At 44.1% G+C, this 15,668-nt stretch overlaps 1 protein-coding gene across 1 annotated transcript in view; it reads left to right on the top strand.

Moving 5' to 3' along the window:
* Positions 1-15,668, top strand: part of PPM1H (protein phosphatase, Mg2+/Mn2+ dependent 1H) — a 192,737-nt gene that overhangs the window by 65,636 nt on the left and 111,433 nt on the right. The window contains exon 3 of the mRNA XM_077265502.1: positions 7,959-8,303. Within this exon, the coding sequence (XP_077121617.1) occupies positions 7,959-8,303 (345 nt within the window). The remainder of the gene's footprint in view (positions 1-7,958; positions 8,304-15,668) is intronic.

Here is a 15,668-nt window from a genome sequence, read left to right as displayed (position 1 = left end):
GATGGGTTTCAGGAAGCTCAGCATATGTTCAACATTTCTCTTAAGCCCAATGTTGAGGATTTTGGCCGTGACAGTGCCATCTATTTTATCTCGATTTTCTTCACAAAGTGTCATCAGAATAGGCCAGTTTTTGATATACTGCTCAAAACTGTCCACCACAGAGTTCCATCTAACATCTTGTGGGAGCGTTAGCTTGGTTCCACCCATCCTTTTCAGAGCTGCTGCAGCAAAATGATTATTACGGAAGTATTTAGCAATTTCAACAACATTAGCCTTTATTTCTGGAACACTTAAGTCTTTGGCTAAGAGGTGCAGCAAATGAGCACTGCAACCATATGTTATTAGCAGCTTTGTATTCCCTCCCTGCTCTTCTAAATCTCTTCTCATATTGAATACGTTTGCAGCATTGTCAGTGACCAAACTGCGTACTAGACATTTGAATTTTTGTTCACATGTCGTTATAGCTTTTACTGCCACTTCTTGTAAGTATTCTGCTGTGTGCATTTCCTGACGTATCAGTTGTTTGTGCAAGGAAGACTTTAACTTCTTCTGTTGTTATACAAGCACATACAATAGGATCATTGTGGACATTACTCCACCCATCAATACTTAGGTTAACAATTTTACCCTCCAGAGCTGTTGCACATTGCTCCATTTCTCTGTCATACACTTGATCCAGCAGTTTCCCTGCAACATCAGCTCTGCTGGGTGGACTGTATCCTGGTCTCAGTGACTGAACCATATTAATGAAATGTGGGTTCTCTGTCAGACGGAAAGAAGAGTTCGTTGCATAAATAAACTGGGCAATTTTTTCATCAATCAACTCTTTTTCTAATCTGCTAGTTCTTATCACAAACCTATCTATGGTGGTTCCAGGAGGTAAAGGTTTTTTCTTCCTTTTGGGTGATGGTGATATGTGGCTGTGGGTGTCTGATGATGATGCTGCTGCTAATGAAGCACTATCCTGGATGGATAACTCTGAAACTGTAGAACAGAATGATGGTGATCTTGGAGGTGGATAGTTTCCAGAATCCATGAATTCCCCTAAACAAAAAAAGTCAATTCTGTTATTTTATTGTTTATACAATTTCTGCTTATTGTACACAACACATCACTGCCCCTGCCCCAAAAGGAATATTTGTTTTTCTTCATAACTGTACCAAATGACAGTAACATGCAGTAATAATAAGAAATATAATTTTTCTCACACATGACAGTTCAGTCTTTAGAAATAGGATTCAATAAAAATGTTTACCAACCTGAAGATCCTGCCTGTTCAGAAGTGTTTCTTTGGTCATCTTCATCACCGCACTTCTCATGATGTTGCCTCATTCGCGCCACCAGGCCTTGCATCTCTTTGTTGCATCGTTTGCATTTTGCACGCATGCCTGCCTTACCGATAGGCGAAGGAGCTTCATTAAAATATTCCCAAACTGGGTCTCTTTTACGGCCTGCTGCCATTATAAGGAAAGAATGTAATAAACCTCAGATCGTATCGTACACACAAACCGATCCAGACTTGTCTGTCTGTGGCTATGCTGCAGTATTGTGCTCAAAGTTTCACTTTCATTTTCTTGTCTGCTTGCCCTTCCTCCTCCTCACACTTAGATTCACATTCTTCTTGTGTTGTGCAGATCTATTCCACTCCAAACAATCAGAAACATATTGTCTAACTTCTTGGACTTGGCACTGAAGGGGTTGATTCTGTATTCATAGGTTTGTAGAACAATAGGATTAAGGTCTTTTTCTCAACTCTGTTCATGTTGTAACATTTTTGCCGTGAAGAAGAGGCTGGGACCTCTGCGGAGTCAAATTCAGTTTTGAGAACTGCGTAAGTAAAGCGAGCGTCTGTGATAATATAGGAGAGAAACTGCCCACTAATCCTACAGAAACCTCTGGAAGAGCATGACATTGTGAATGTTACACATATACAGCCTTTATTCTACTGAGTTAAACAACTCCGCTTTATCTCATGATGGAAGAACCTTTGGATGGTAAAATATTTTCCTCAAAAAGCAGTTTATTGAAAAAAAAATCCGATTTAAATAAAAAAAATTGGATTTAAATAAAAAAAATCCGATTTTTTTTTTTTTTGATTTTTTTTTTGATTTTTTTTTTTTAAAAACATTGAGTTTTATCCACCCTGATTTTAGTACATTGCTGTAGTCACTATACAGTTGACGGAGCTTTGCTGTTTTGCACCGTAACTGAACGCATATGACCAGCATCTAATATTGATTACAAGCAGGGACCTTTAAAGTGATGAAAAATGTAACAAAATAAAAAGTATTTTTTTTTCTTTGTGTAAATACACAAAACATCTTTTGGTTGCACAGCCAAAAAATATTTTTAGGCAGAGACTGAAGCATTACCTTTTAATAGTGTCGTCTAGCACCACACACTTTCACAGGAGTTAGCCGAAACTTCAAAACCTGTCAACAGGCATGTGTAAGTGTACTCATATATACGGTATATTATTTTTTAGAAAACAAAGTGTGTGTGTGTATATAGAATATTGTAATATTGTAGTGCAGGATTGTGCCAATATGAATAATAAGTTTGTCTGGTTATTAACCATGCTACTGAGCACTGTAACCAATGTAAGTATGTAGCATGCGCAAAGCACACTGCTCGTGCCACAGAACATTTGTTGGATAGTTGAGTAAGGGTATGTTCCCATGGTCAGTAAACGCTGCAGGTTGGACGCTGCGTACATCCACAGGGTCCAACCCACAGTGGCCAGATGTTACAGCATAGTGGATGGGATTTCAAGAAATCCCATGTCCACTCTGCGTGCATCGGCACCCACGGCTTTCCTGCGGAGACTGACATGCGGCGCATCTTTCCAGACTGCAGCATGTATTTTCCGGAGACGCTCAGTCTCCGCAAGATAAATATCACCAGTGCAATGTATTCCGCACGGTTCAATGAATACATGCTGAATCACATGCGTTAAAAAGCCGGCAGCGCTTTGGACAGAGCAGACATGTGTTGCGTCCAAAGCGCTGCCTAATACTGACCATGGGGACGTAGCCTAAGGCTACGTTCACATTTGCGTTGTGCGCCGCAGCGTCGGCGCCGCAACGCACAACGCAAACAAAAACGCAGCAAAACGCATGCACAACGCTGCGTTTTGCGCCGCATGCGTCCTTTTTTTGATTGATTTTGGACGCAGCAAAAATGCAACTTGCTGCGTCCAATGCGCCCGGACGCGTGCGCCGCAGGGACGCATGCGGCGCAAAACGCAAGTGCGACGCATGTCCATGCGCCCCCATGTTAAATATAGGGGCGCATGACGCATGCGGCGACGCTGCGGCGCCCGACGCTGCGGCGCCGACCGTAAATGTGAACGTAGCCTAAGATGGGCACTCCAGTACCCCAACGTAAATGAGCAGCCATGTTTACATTGGTGTTAAGCTAACACTGCTGCGTGCCATGTAGATTTATTTAAAGGGGTTTTCCAAGCACACAGATTGTTAAAACATTGTAAAGTCTATGTAAAATTAAGAAACCTCATAAGTTGTTAGCTGTTAAAATTCTGCTCGGTTCCTGAGCTGTGGCTGCAGTCTTGTGACCTCCAGCTCTTCCCTTCCTGCTGCAGTCCTTCAAGAGTACAGAGATTTACTGTATGTGCTATAAATGGGTTGTAGCCTGTAAGGCAATGTGCACACGGTGCTTTTTTTGATGCGGTTTTCCATGCGGAAATGAGCCAAAAACGCTATGGAAACCTTATGCAAGCTAAGTCCATGGCAATCCTGAAGTGTTGTTCACATGATCAGTTTCCTTTGAGTGCATATTTTTTTTGCAGCACTTCAATTCTTTGTGTGGATTTGTAGCGTTTTCCCACACATTGACTTCAGTTGAGACACTCAAATCTGCAGCAAAAACGCAGGTACAAAAATGTTTGCGGATTTGCTGAGTTTTTTTTTGCGTCTCTATTGTCTTCCCATGGTGTTTCCCACGCTGTCATCTGTGTGACAGTGTGGGAAACACTGGCGATGTGGTTCTTATCGGCGGTGAGGATACCGCCAGTAAGACCGTCGGTCAGAGCACTGCGGGGTCATGCTGTCAGATGTCAGTGACCCTGCAACTGTGACTCACAGCGTTGACCCGCGTTAAAACGCTTACTGCAGGTCAGCAGGAGTGGGCTGATGAGACTACTTCCCCCCCCCCCCCCCCCCATCAGCCTACATCTGCTGTCACTGATAACTGTGATGGGAGATGTAGTTTCAAACAAGAAAATTTAGGTGGACAACCAAGGTTCAAAATTCAAAAAAATACAAAACCAGAGACCTTGTACCCTAACAAATCCTGGATAAAACTACATTTTTATTATTCACTATTAAAATACAATCACCATACAGACAACCGTGCTCGAGTAAAAATGTCCCTCACACTGTTGATGCTCTAAATCTTCCCTGCCTATGCAGCGGAGGTTGGGACCCTAAAATTTAATCGAGATAGGCGCCCCCGCTCAATGGCAGCTGTCCCTTTTACTCCTGTTTAACCACTAAAAAATGGTGTGATACAATTATACTCCAATATATATATATATATATATATATATATATATATATATATATATATATATATATATATATATATATATATATATATATATATATATATATATATATATATATACACACTCACTGGCCACTTTATTAGGTACACCTGTCCAACTTCTTGTTAACACTTAATTTCTAATCAGCCAATCACATGGCGGCAACTCAGTGCATTTAGGCATGTAGACATGGTCAAGACAATCTCCTGCAGTTCAAACCGAGCATCAGTATGGGGAAGAAAGGTGATTTGAGTGCCTTTGAACGTGGCATGGTTGTTGGTGCCAGAAGGGCTGGTCTGAGTATTTCAGAAACTGCTGATCTACTGGGATTTTCACGCACAACCATCTCTAGGGTTTACAGAGAATGGTCCGAAAAAGAAAAAAAATCCAGTGAGCGGCAGTTCTGTGGGCGGAAATGCCTTGTTGATGCCAGAGGTCAGAGGAGAATGGGCAGACTGGTTCGAGCTGATAGAAAGGCAACAGTGACTCAAATCGCCACCCGTTACAACCAAGGTAGGCCTAAGAGCATCTCTGAACGCACAGTGCGTCGAACTTTGAGGCAGATGGGCTACAGCAGCAGAAGACCACACCGGGTACCACTCCTTTCAGCTAAGAACAGGAAACTGAGGCTACAATTTGTACAAGCTCATCGAAATTGGACAGTAGAAGATTGGAAAAACGTTGCTTGGTCTGATGAGTCTCGATTTCTGCTGCGACATTCGGATGGTAGGGTCAGAATTTGGCGTAAACAACATGAAAGCATGGATCCATCCTGCCTTGTATGGAGCATCTTTGGGATGTGCAGCCGACAAATCTGCGGCAACTGTGTGATGCCATCATGTCAATATGGACCAAAATCTCTGAGGAATGCTTCCAGCACCTTGTTGAATCTATGCCACGAAGAATTGAGGCAGTTCTGAAGGCAAAAGGGGGTCCAACCCGTTACTAGCATGGTGTACCTAATAAAGTGGCCGGTGAGTGTGTGTGTGTGTGTGTATATATATATATATATATATATATATATATATATATATATATATATATATATATATATATATATATATATATATATATATATATATATATATATGTGAAACAACTGAAATTATGTCTTATATTCTAGGTTCTTCAAAGTAGCCACCTTTTGCTTTGATGACTGCTTTGCACACTCTTGGCATTCTCTTGATGAGCTTCTAGATGTAGTCACCGGGAATGGTCTTCCAACAATCTTGAAGGAGTTCCCAGAGATGCTTAGCACTTGTTGGCCCTTTTGCCTTCACTCTGCGGTCCAGCTCACCCCAAACCATCTCGATTGGGTTCAGGTCTGGTGACTGTGGAGGCCAGGTCATCTGGCGTAGCACCCAATCACTCTCCTTCTTGGTCAAATAGTCCTTACACAGCCTGGAGGTGTGTTTGGGGTCATTGTCCTGTTGAAAAATAAATTATGGTCCAACTAAACGCAAACCGGATGGAATAGCATGCCGCTGCAAGATGCTGTGGTAGCCATTCTGGTTCAGTATGCCTTCAATTTTGAATAAATCCCAACAGTGTCACCAGCAAAGCACCCCCACACCATCACACCTCCTCCTCCATGGTTCACTGCCCCCATCGGGATGTCACCACCCTCCCGATGCAATAGCATCGGGCCTCCATCTAGTATTAACATAAGCCCTCAGCCGTCCACTTTCCCCTTGCTGTTTATGAAAAATTTCCCTGGAACCACACAATTTTTTATTTTTTTTATTTTTTTTTTTAAATTAAGAGTCGCTGTTTGGTTACAGCCTATGTAGGTTCATTCTGTTTACCCTCCTACATAGGCTGGTGTCAATGTATGTCTGTGTGTCTGTCCAGGAGGCAGTTCTGCACTGGGTTATGAACAGTGATGTCATGGGGCGTGGCTAGTTACTTTTTTAAACGGTTTACAGTGAGTTAGTGCAGAACCCATAGAGGCAGTGCGGATTCCACAGTTAACATACAATCTTGATGATTAGTGATTTTGGGCAGAGTGAATCGCGCTGGATGTTTGAGAGTGCTAGATTACATTATCATAAAGGTATACATTGTGTACCTCACTACTCTGATGTGCTGCCAGTGTGAGCACGTGTTACATTGTCTGGAGCCTGTCTGGATAGCAAATACTAGGTGAATGTTCGAAAAGAGAAACTGTATGCAGCAATTTATTCATCTTGAGACTGTGTAAGAGTCTCAGCGTGGTACTTTGTAGGTGGAGTGGGAACGTGCTGAGGATGTGCGTGTATGAGCTGTAGAACAGGAGTAGGGTTCACAGAGAAGACACAGCACATTGACTCCTGGGAAATGTAGTCTAGAGACACAAAAGGAGAGCAATCACAAAGTTTAGGCCGGGGTAACACTTGTGTGTGCATTGCGAGAAACTTGTGCGAGTCTCTCACATCAATACCTGGCACTGCCGCCGGCACTGGGGACCAGAGTGTGCGGCTGCATAGAAATACATGCAACTGAATGCTCCGGTCCCGAGTGCCTGCGGCAGTGCCAGGTATTGATGCAAGAAACTCGCAAGTGTGACCCCGGCCTTCGTCTGTAAACCATAACCGACCACAAGGATGGCTGCAGGCTAAAACAAAATAAAAGGTGATGGGGGTTTGTAAACTCATTACAGTGACTTGATCATCTTATTTTTTTATTTTTTTTCTTGTGCCCCAAAACCCTTTTAATACCTGCAACATCTAAAGTAAACCATCTTCTCTTCAGTTTGGGAACACTGAATATAATTCTGAATGTTCCGGTAGTTAACTTCTATATTTTTATATGTAAACCATCCTTTTTTTTCTTAGCTACGACTTCAGTGTAACGCTATGATCACACATGTTCAGTATTTGGTCAGTATTTTACCTCAGTATTTGTAAGCCAAAACCAGGAGTGGGGAAAATACAGGAGTGGTGATGTGTTTCTATAGTACTTTTCCCCTCCTGATTTTGGCTTACAAATACTGAGGTTAAAACCGCACTAAATGCCTAACGTGTGAATGTGGCCTAAAGCTAAAAGTCAGAAAGCTCTCCTGTGGAGTAGCTAACATTTCTTCTCGGTGAGTTTTGGCTTAAATTAAAAGCAGAAACAACTACTCAAACTATTGAGCGGCTAAGGTATTCTGAAGGATAGGACTATTTTGGCTGTGGATGCACAGTAATAAGTTGCATGTGTCTTCAAGGGTTTTTTAAGAAAAAAAAAATTGAGCCGGTCACCTATTTTATTTCATGCTGACCCGGCACAGAAGCATAGGAAGAACCGCCTGAGCATCTGCTCTGGATCAGCAGGGAACAGAAAAGGTTGCCAATTTTTTCTTAAGGGACTAGATGACACATTTGGTGTCAAAGTGTTTCATATTTTCATTCTTCTTTTTTGTTCTCTCTTCCAGGAGGTTGATGGAATCACCTTTCAGTACTGGGCACTATTTGATGGGCATGCAGGGGCGGGAGCTGCAGTGGTGGCTTCTAAACTTCTTCATCACCACATCACAGAACAACTACAGGACGTTGTAGACATCCTGAAGAACTCTGCAGTATTGCCTCCCACCTGTCTAGGGGAAGATCCAGAAACAACATCCACCAATAATCGGACTCTAACAAGGGCTGCATCGTTACGTGGGGCTGCTGGTGCACCAGGCTCGCCAAGCACACCTCAGACACGATTCTTTACTGAAAAAAAAATTCCTCACGAGTGTCTCATCATTGGAGCTCTTGAAAATGCATTTAAGGAAATGGTAAGGGAAATATATCAACATGTAACAGTAAATTGATGTTTTTTTGGCATCAAAGTGGTCAAACAAGACTGCTTTTTCATCAATCACCACATGATTCCAGAGCCTGGGTGTGCGATTGCAGACAGATATGATTTATTTGAATATGCTCCGGCGTTTCAGGAAAAACCTAGTTTTGAAAACACAGCTTCCTGGAGAAAGTGAACTTTATTTCTCCTGGAAGCCGCCGACTTTCAGTCATAGAGGCGGTGCAGGGAGCATCTACAGTCATCACTCACAGCAATGTCAGCAGCAGCCTTAAGCGTGCCCAGAGCCGGCTGTCAGTGCCAGGACGTGCTTACAGCTGCCCCTCGCTGTGTACTGAGCGATGAGCATAGCTGTGGTGTGCCTCTATGACTGAAAGCTGGCGGCTCTCATTAAGAATAAAGATAATTTTCTTCCAGTAGCCACGCTTTTAGTGCCGCTGCGGTACTGAGTTGTAACGTTACTAACCTGAAGATTTATCCTTTTATCTGCAGGTTGTGTTTGGTGACCTGACTGGTTCCCTTTAATTAATGCAGTCATTTACATGTCATTAATAAGTGATTAATCCATATACTATCCCTATATATGTAGTAGTACACTATTTTAAAACAAGAGTACCATCTGATTTCCCATCGGACTTATCATTTTGCATCTGAAGCTGGACCAAGGCAACAGCATCAAAAGTTGAATTTGTTTTTGCTATAGCAAGAAATCCTTTTAAGTGTGTGTAACTCCCTCCGTGTTATTTTCACCCTCTCTAAAACACACAACATAAAAGGTCTCTGTTCTTTTTTTTTTTTCCCTCTACAATTGTATCTTAATTTGCTAAACACAGTAGTGATGGCACCATGTGCTCCTTATAAGTCACATACATTAAAAAAAATCGCTTCAGTTACGATACACAGTCTGTACACATTGGTAACCCCGTCATATATTTTTCAAAGAGAATACTGCTATATACCTTACACACAAATAATCATGTTTAGCAGGTACTATATAACCATGGACCAGTGCGCCATACTTGGTCTAGGGCTACATGGCAACTTTTGTACTTTATCCTCGATCAGTGCCATAAGTGGAGTCCGTCCTGGCCCCATCCTGACATTACATATATAATATATGCCCTCCATCCCCATCCTGGTATATCCCTTATCCTGGACCCAATCCTGGTATATGTTGCTTATCCTCGACCCTATTCTGGTATATACGTCCCTTATCCTGGGCCCCATCCTGGTATATACGTCCCTTATCCTTGGCCCCATCCTGGTATATATATCCCTTATTCTGGACCCAATCCTGGTATATACGTCCCTTATCCTGGGCCCCATCCTGGTGTATGTCTCCCTTATCCTGGTATATACGTCCCTTATCCTCAGCCCCATTCTGATATGTGTCCCTTATCTTGGGCCCAATCCTGGTATGTATGTCCCCATCCTGGTATGTATTTCCCTTATCCTGGGCCCAATCCTGGTATGTGTCCCTTATCTTGCGCCCAATTCTGGTATGCATGTCCCCCATCCTGGTATGTATGTCCCTTATGCTGTGCCCAGTCCTGGTATGTATGTCCCTTATCCTGGGCCCAATCCTGGTATGCATGTCCCCCATTCTGATATATATTGCTTATCTTGGGCCTAATGCTGGTATGTATATTTACCCCCCATCCTGGTATGTCCCTTATCCCGGGTCCCATGCTGTTATATACGTTTCTAATTTTGGTATATTTATCCCCCATCCTGGTATGTCCCTTATACGGAGCTCCATCCTGGTATGTATGTCCCCCATTCTTGTATATGTCTCTAATCCTGGTATATATGTCCCCTATCCTGGGCCTCATCCTGGTATGTATGCCCCTAATCCTGGTATATGTCCTTTATCCCTGCCTAATCCTGGAATATATGTCCCCTATCCTGGTCCCCATCCTGGTAGGAACGAACATCCACCATCCTGGTAAAATGTCCATTATCCTCGCCCCCCCCCCCCCCATCCTGGTATGTACATTCCCCATCCTGGTATAAATGTCCTTTATCCTCGCCCCCCCCCCCATCCTGGTATATTTATCCCCCATCCTGGTATAAATGTCCTTTATCCTCGCCCCCCCCCCCCCATCCTGGTATATTTATCCCCCATCCTGGTATAAATGTCCTTTATCCTCGCCCCCCCCCCCCCCCCCCCCCCCCCATCCTGGTATAAATGTCCCTTATCCTCGCGCGCCCCCCCCCCCATCCTGGAATATATGTCCCCTATCCTGGTCCCCATCCTGGTAGGAACGAACATCCACCATCCTGGTAAAATGTCCATTATCCTCAAACCCCCCCCATCCTGGTATGTACATTCCCCATCCTGGTATAAATGTCCTTTATCCTCGCCCCCCCCCCATCCTGGTATATTTATCCCCCATCCTGGTATAAATGTCCTTTATCCTCGCCCCCCCCCCCCATCCTGGTATATTTATCCCCCATCCTGGTATAAATGTCCTTTATCCTCGCCCCCCCCCCCCCCATCCTGGTATATTTATCCCCCATCCTGGTATAAATGTCCTTTATCCTCGCCCCCCCCCCCCCCCCCCCCATCCTGGTATAAATGTCCCTTATCCTCGCGCGCCCCCCCCCCCCCCCCCCCATCCTGGAATATATGTCCCCTATCCTGGTCCCCATCCTGGTAGGAACGAACATCCACCATCCTGGTAAAATGTCCATTATCCTCAAACCCCCCCCATCCTGGTATGTACATTCCCCATCCTGGTATAAATGTCCTTTATCCTCGCCCCCCCCCCATCCTGGTATATTTATCCCCCATCCTGGTATAAATGTCCTTTATCCTCGCCCCCCCCCCCCATCCTGGTATATTTATCCCCCATCCTGGTATAAATGTCCTTTATCCTCGCGCCCCCCCCCCCCCCCATCCTGGTATAAATGTCCTTTATCCTCGCGCCCCCCCCCCATCCTGGAATATATGTCCCCTATCCTGGTCCCCATCCTGGTAGGAACGAACATCCACCATCCTGGTAAAATGTCCATTATCCTCAAACCCCCCCCATCCTGGTATGTACATTCCCCATCCTGGTATAAATGTCCTTTATCCTCGCCCCCCCCCCATCCTGGTATATTTATCCCCCATCCTGGTATAAATGTCCTTTATCCTCGCCCCCCCCCCCCCCCCCCATCCTGGTAGGAATGTCCTTTATCCTCACCCCCCCCCCCCCCCCCCCCATCCCGGTATACATGTCCTCTATCCTCGCCCCCCCCCATCCTGGTATAAATGTCCTTTATCCTCGGCCCCCCATCCTGGTATGAATGTCCTTTATCCTCGCCCCCCCATCCTGGTATGAATGTCCTTTATCCTCGCCCCCCCCCCCCCATCCCGGTATACATGTCCTTTATCCTCGCCCCCCCCCCCCCCCCCATCCTGGTATGTGTACTTTGTTCTGCCGCTATTGTTTAATGCATGGAATACAATAAACCCTCCGCTCCCCTGCCACTTGATGTCCTCCTTTGAAGCCGGCAGCTGACATCAGCATGCATACGACGGCAGAGAATGATGTTACATGCACGCCGATGTCAGTTGCTGTCCTCTGATTGGTCGGCAGGATTTATTGCTGTGCACGTACCCCATGGATCTGTGCGCCACCATACACTTCAGGACTCGCATCCAGTTGGTGGGCCCCTCAACCTCATGGGCGCACAGAGGTCGCGACCGTGGTCATTATGCCCCTGGCAACATCTTTCTGAAGTTTGCTCGGCACTGCTACATGACGAGGTTGCATTGCGATGCCTACACTACCACTACAAGCAAGTGCCAAAACTAGCAGTACATAGAATGACTGATCATATCCTGGTGTGGTGATAGAAAAATCTAGAATTCACTCCATTTTCTCAGAGAAATATTTTCTGTCTGAAACACACACATACTAAACGCAGCCTGTATTTAGAATTGTGATTTTAATAGAATCCTTTAATCATACACCCTGGAATGACCAGACATTTTATGGGACCGTAATGTTGTGTACAATGTCCCATATTTGGAGAGCGTTTGAGCTCTTTCTGCGATTCAATGTGGTCTGTCATTTTCTTGGCAGACAGCAGGTGGCAGTCTTGTACAAAGGTCATACTGCCCTGTCTCTGGTTCTGTCTTTTCAGCTGCTTAGCTAGGACTTGGCACATTTAACCCTTTAGTGAGTCGTACTAGTTTGGGTTTTTTTTTTTTGTTTTTTTTTTAGAGAGGGGTTGGTGTGAAAAGCAAACTACAGCAAATCCGCTGCTTCTGTGCAATCATATCCTTGTTCCCCCATCACTCTCTTCTTTCCATCCCTGACTGTAGAGGGGACACGTCCAAATCACCATTATGACATTACTACTATGGCGGGCTGCATGGGGTTTTTCCAGCTTTTTATTATCTCATTCGGACATAAGTGTCATCAGTGTCTTAGATCTAATTTTGTTCAGTGTTTGGTCAGTGTCCATTTTTACCATCAGTGATTTTCACATAAGGTAAAATCAATAAATGAGAAAACTTCTCCCATCCATTACAGTGTTAATGAGGGGCAGTACACAGACTGTAGACTGATGCCATCTGTGTGCTGCCTGTGATTTTCACAGACCCATAGACTTGTATCGTTACTTTTTATACATGTCTCTATGATTTCTGCATGGTCCACGAAAACCACGGGTATGTGGCCTGCCCCGTAGAGTATATCGGGTGCATGCTCTGTCCTTGAAAATGACGGTAGATGAAAACCGGACATCTGAATGACACCCTGAAGTGCACCTATCGCCAGCCTGGGGCTGTCCTTTTTAGGGAAGACGAGCAGGAACCCTCTGATTTTTGCAAAGTATGAGATGGTGTCATGAGTGCCCCTAATGTCTTTCCGGCAGGGCCCCACTTTCTGAAGTATGCAGTAACCATTCAGTAAAGTATGTGACAGTGCTGGGGTAGTGCAAAGAGTGAGGTCTCGCACTTTCAGAGGGGCCGTGGTAGGTTGTAGGATCGTACTCTACCTACTAGGATCTCACCACCTGGAGGTCTGGGTGCGACACTTGCTCGAAAGTCAATTGCTTTTGAGGGACATTCTGGCCACTTATGAGTAGGTTATAACACAAACATATACACTGTGCAGAATTATTAGGCAAGTTGTGTTTTGATCACATGATACTTTTTCTACATGTTGTCCTACTCCAAGCTGTTCAGGCTTGAGAACCAACTACCAATTAAGTAAATCAGGTGATGTGCATCTCTGTAATGAGGAGGGGTGTTGTCTAATGGCATCAAAACCCTATATAAGGTGTGCGTAATTATTAGGCAACTTCCTTTCCTTTGGCAAAATGGGTCAGAAGAGAGATTTGACGGGCTCTGAAAAGTCTAAAATTGTGAGATGTCTTGCAGAGGGATGCCGCAGTCTTAAAATTGCCAAACTTTTGAAGCGTGATCACCGAACAATCAAGCATTTCATGGCAAATAGCCAACAGGGTCGCAAGGAGCGCGTTGGGCAAAAAAGGCACAAAATAACTGCCCATGGATTGAGGAAAATCAAGCGTGAAGCTGCCAAGATGCCATTTGCCACCAGTTTTGCCATATCTCAGAGCTGCAACGTTACTGAAGTAACTAAAAGCACAAGGTGTGTGATACTCAGAGACATGGCCAAGGTAAGGAAGGCTGAAAAACGACCACCTTTGAACAAGAAACATAAGATAAAACATCAAGACTGGGCAAAGAAATATTTTAAGACTGACTTTTCAAAGGTTTTATGGACTGATGAAATGAGAGTGACTCTTGATGGACCAGATGGATGGGCCAGAGGCTGGATCAGTAAAGGGCAGAGAGCTCCACGCCAACTCGGATGCCAGCAAGGTGGAGGTGGGGAACTGGTATGGGCTGGTATCAAAGATGAACTTGTGGGACCTTTTGGGGGTGAGGATGGAGTGATCACATGCCTCCAACTACTCCACAGTGTGGCTGGCCAGTAAAGGTCTCAAAGAAGAAAAAATAATGACATGGCCCCTTGTTCACCTGATCTGAACCCCATAGAGAACCTGTGATCCCTCATAAAATGTGAGATCTACAGGGAGGGAAAACAGTCCACCTCTCGGAACAGTGTCTGGGAGGCTGTGGTGGCTGCTGCACGCAATGTTGATCGTAAACAGACCAAGCAACTGACAGAATCTATGGATGGAAGGCTGCTGAGTGTCATAAAGAAAGGTGGCTATATTGGTCACTAATTTTTTTGGGGTTTTGTTTTTGCATGTCAGAAATTATTATTTCTAAATTGTGTGCAGTGATATTGGTTTACCTGGTGAAAATAAACAGGTGAGATGTGAATATATTTGGTTTTTATTAAGTTGCCTAATAATTCTGCACAGTAATAGTTACCTGCACAAACAGATATCCTCCTAAGATAGCCAAATCTAGAAAAAAACACTCCAACTTCCAAAAATATTAAGCTTTGATATGTATGAGTCTTTTGGGTTGATTGAGAACATAGTTGTTGATCAATAATAAAAAAATAATCCTCTAAAATACAACTTGCCTAATAATTCTGCACACAGTGTACATGGTGACTTCGACAAAGATGGTGCAAAATTCTAGCCTTGGTGTTCATAATCGAGACACATTTATTAACATGAAAAGACCTACTATGTATCCAAGTCTTGGCTGTACCCTACAAAGACTCAGCGACTTCCATCGATGACATGGCAGAAGTCTAGTCTGTAGTCCAGTGCTGTCCAGATGAGAGCCAGCATATCCAAGATGCGCCTAGATTCTGCTGCTATTGGCATCTTCACACCTATTTCTCCAAAATTATGGGAGCTGGGGTAGGGCGACCACCACTTGGCACATTCATGACAGACTGCGTTTGCGGTGCCACAAATCTTACTAAAGGGGGGGGGGGGTAGGGGGGTAGAGGTTTATGAAAACCTATAATGAACTTGAAAAAAAACCTTGATTTACTTGCTGGAAAAAGAAGCAATGCTGATATCAAATTTGATGTCTTTTTATCAGCCTCAAGTTAATTGTTCATGTCCCATTCTATCTACCAAAATGTTTTTTCCAAGGTTTGATTTCGTGCCAGGCCTTTATTCGGCAGAATGAAACTTTGATGTCAATAATAGTCTGACTACCTGTCCTAGATCAGCATTGGTGACCCGTGGTCAGTCTAGATACAACTGACTGAAATCTGTCAGCAGGCGCTTCTGAATGGGGTACAGAAAATTGACCTAATGCCATATCAGGAGAATGAAGGCTGTTACACCGCTGATGTGTTTTGTTTTTGTTGTTTTTTTATTAATGCTAGGATACACAGGATATATGTATATATTAGGGTGGCAAGGAAAAATGAACGTTGCAAATTGG

The sequence above is a fragment of the Ranitomeya variabilis genome, chromosome 5 (assembly GCF_051348905.1).
Source record: "Ranitomeya variabilis isolate aRanVar5 chromosome 5, aRanVar5.hap1, whole genome shotgun sequence".
Lineage (NCBI taxonomy): Eukaryota > Metazoa > Chordata > Amphibia > Anura > Dendrobatidae > Ranitomeya > Ranitomeya variabilis.
Note: the sequence above shows the minus strand (reverse complement) of the source record. Positions and strands in the feature narration are given on the sequence as shown.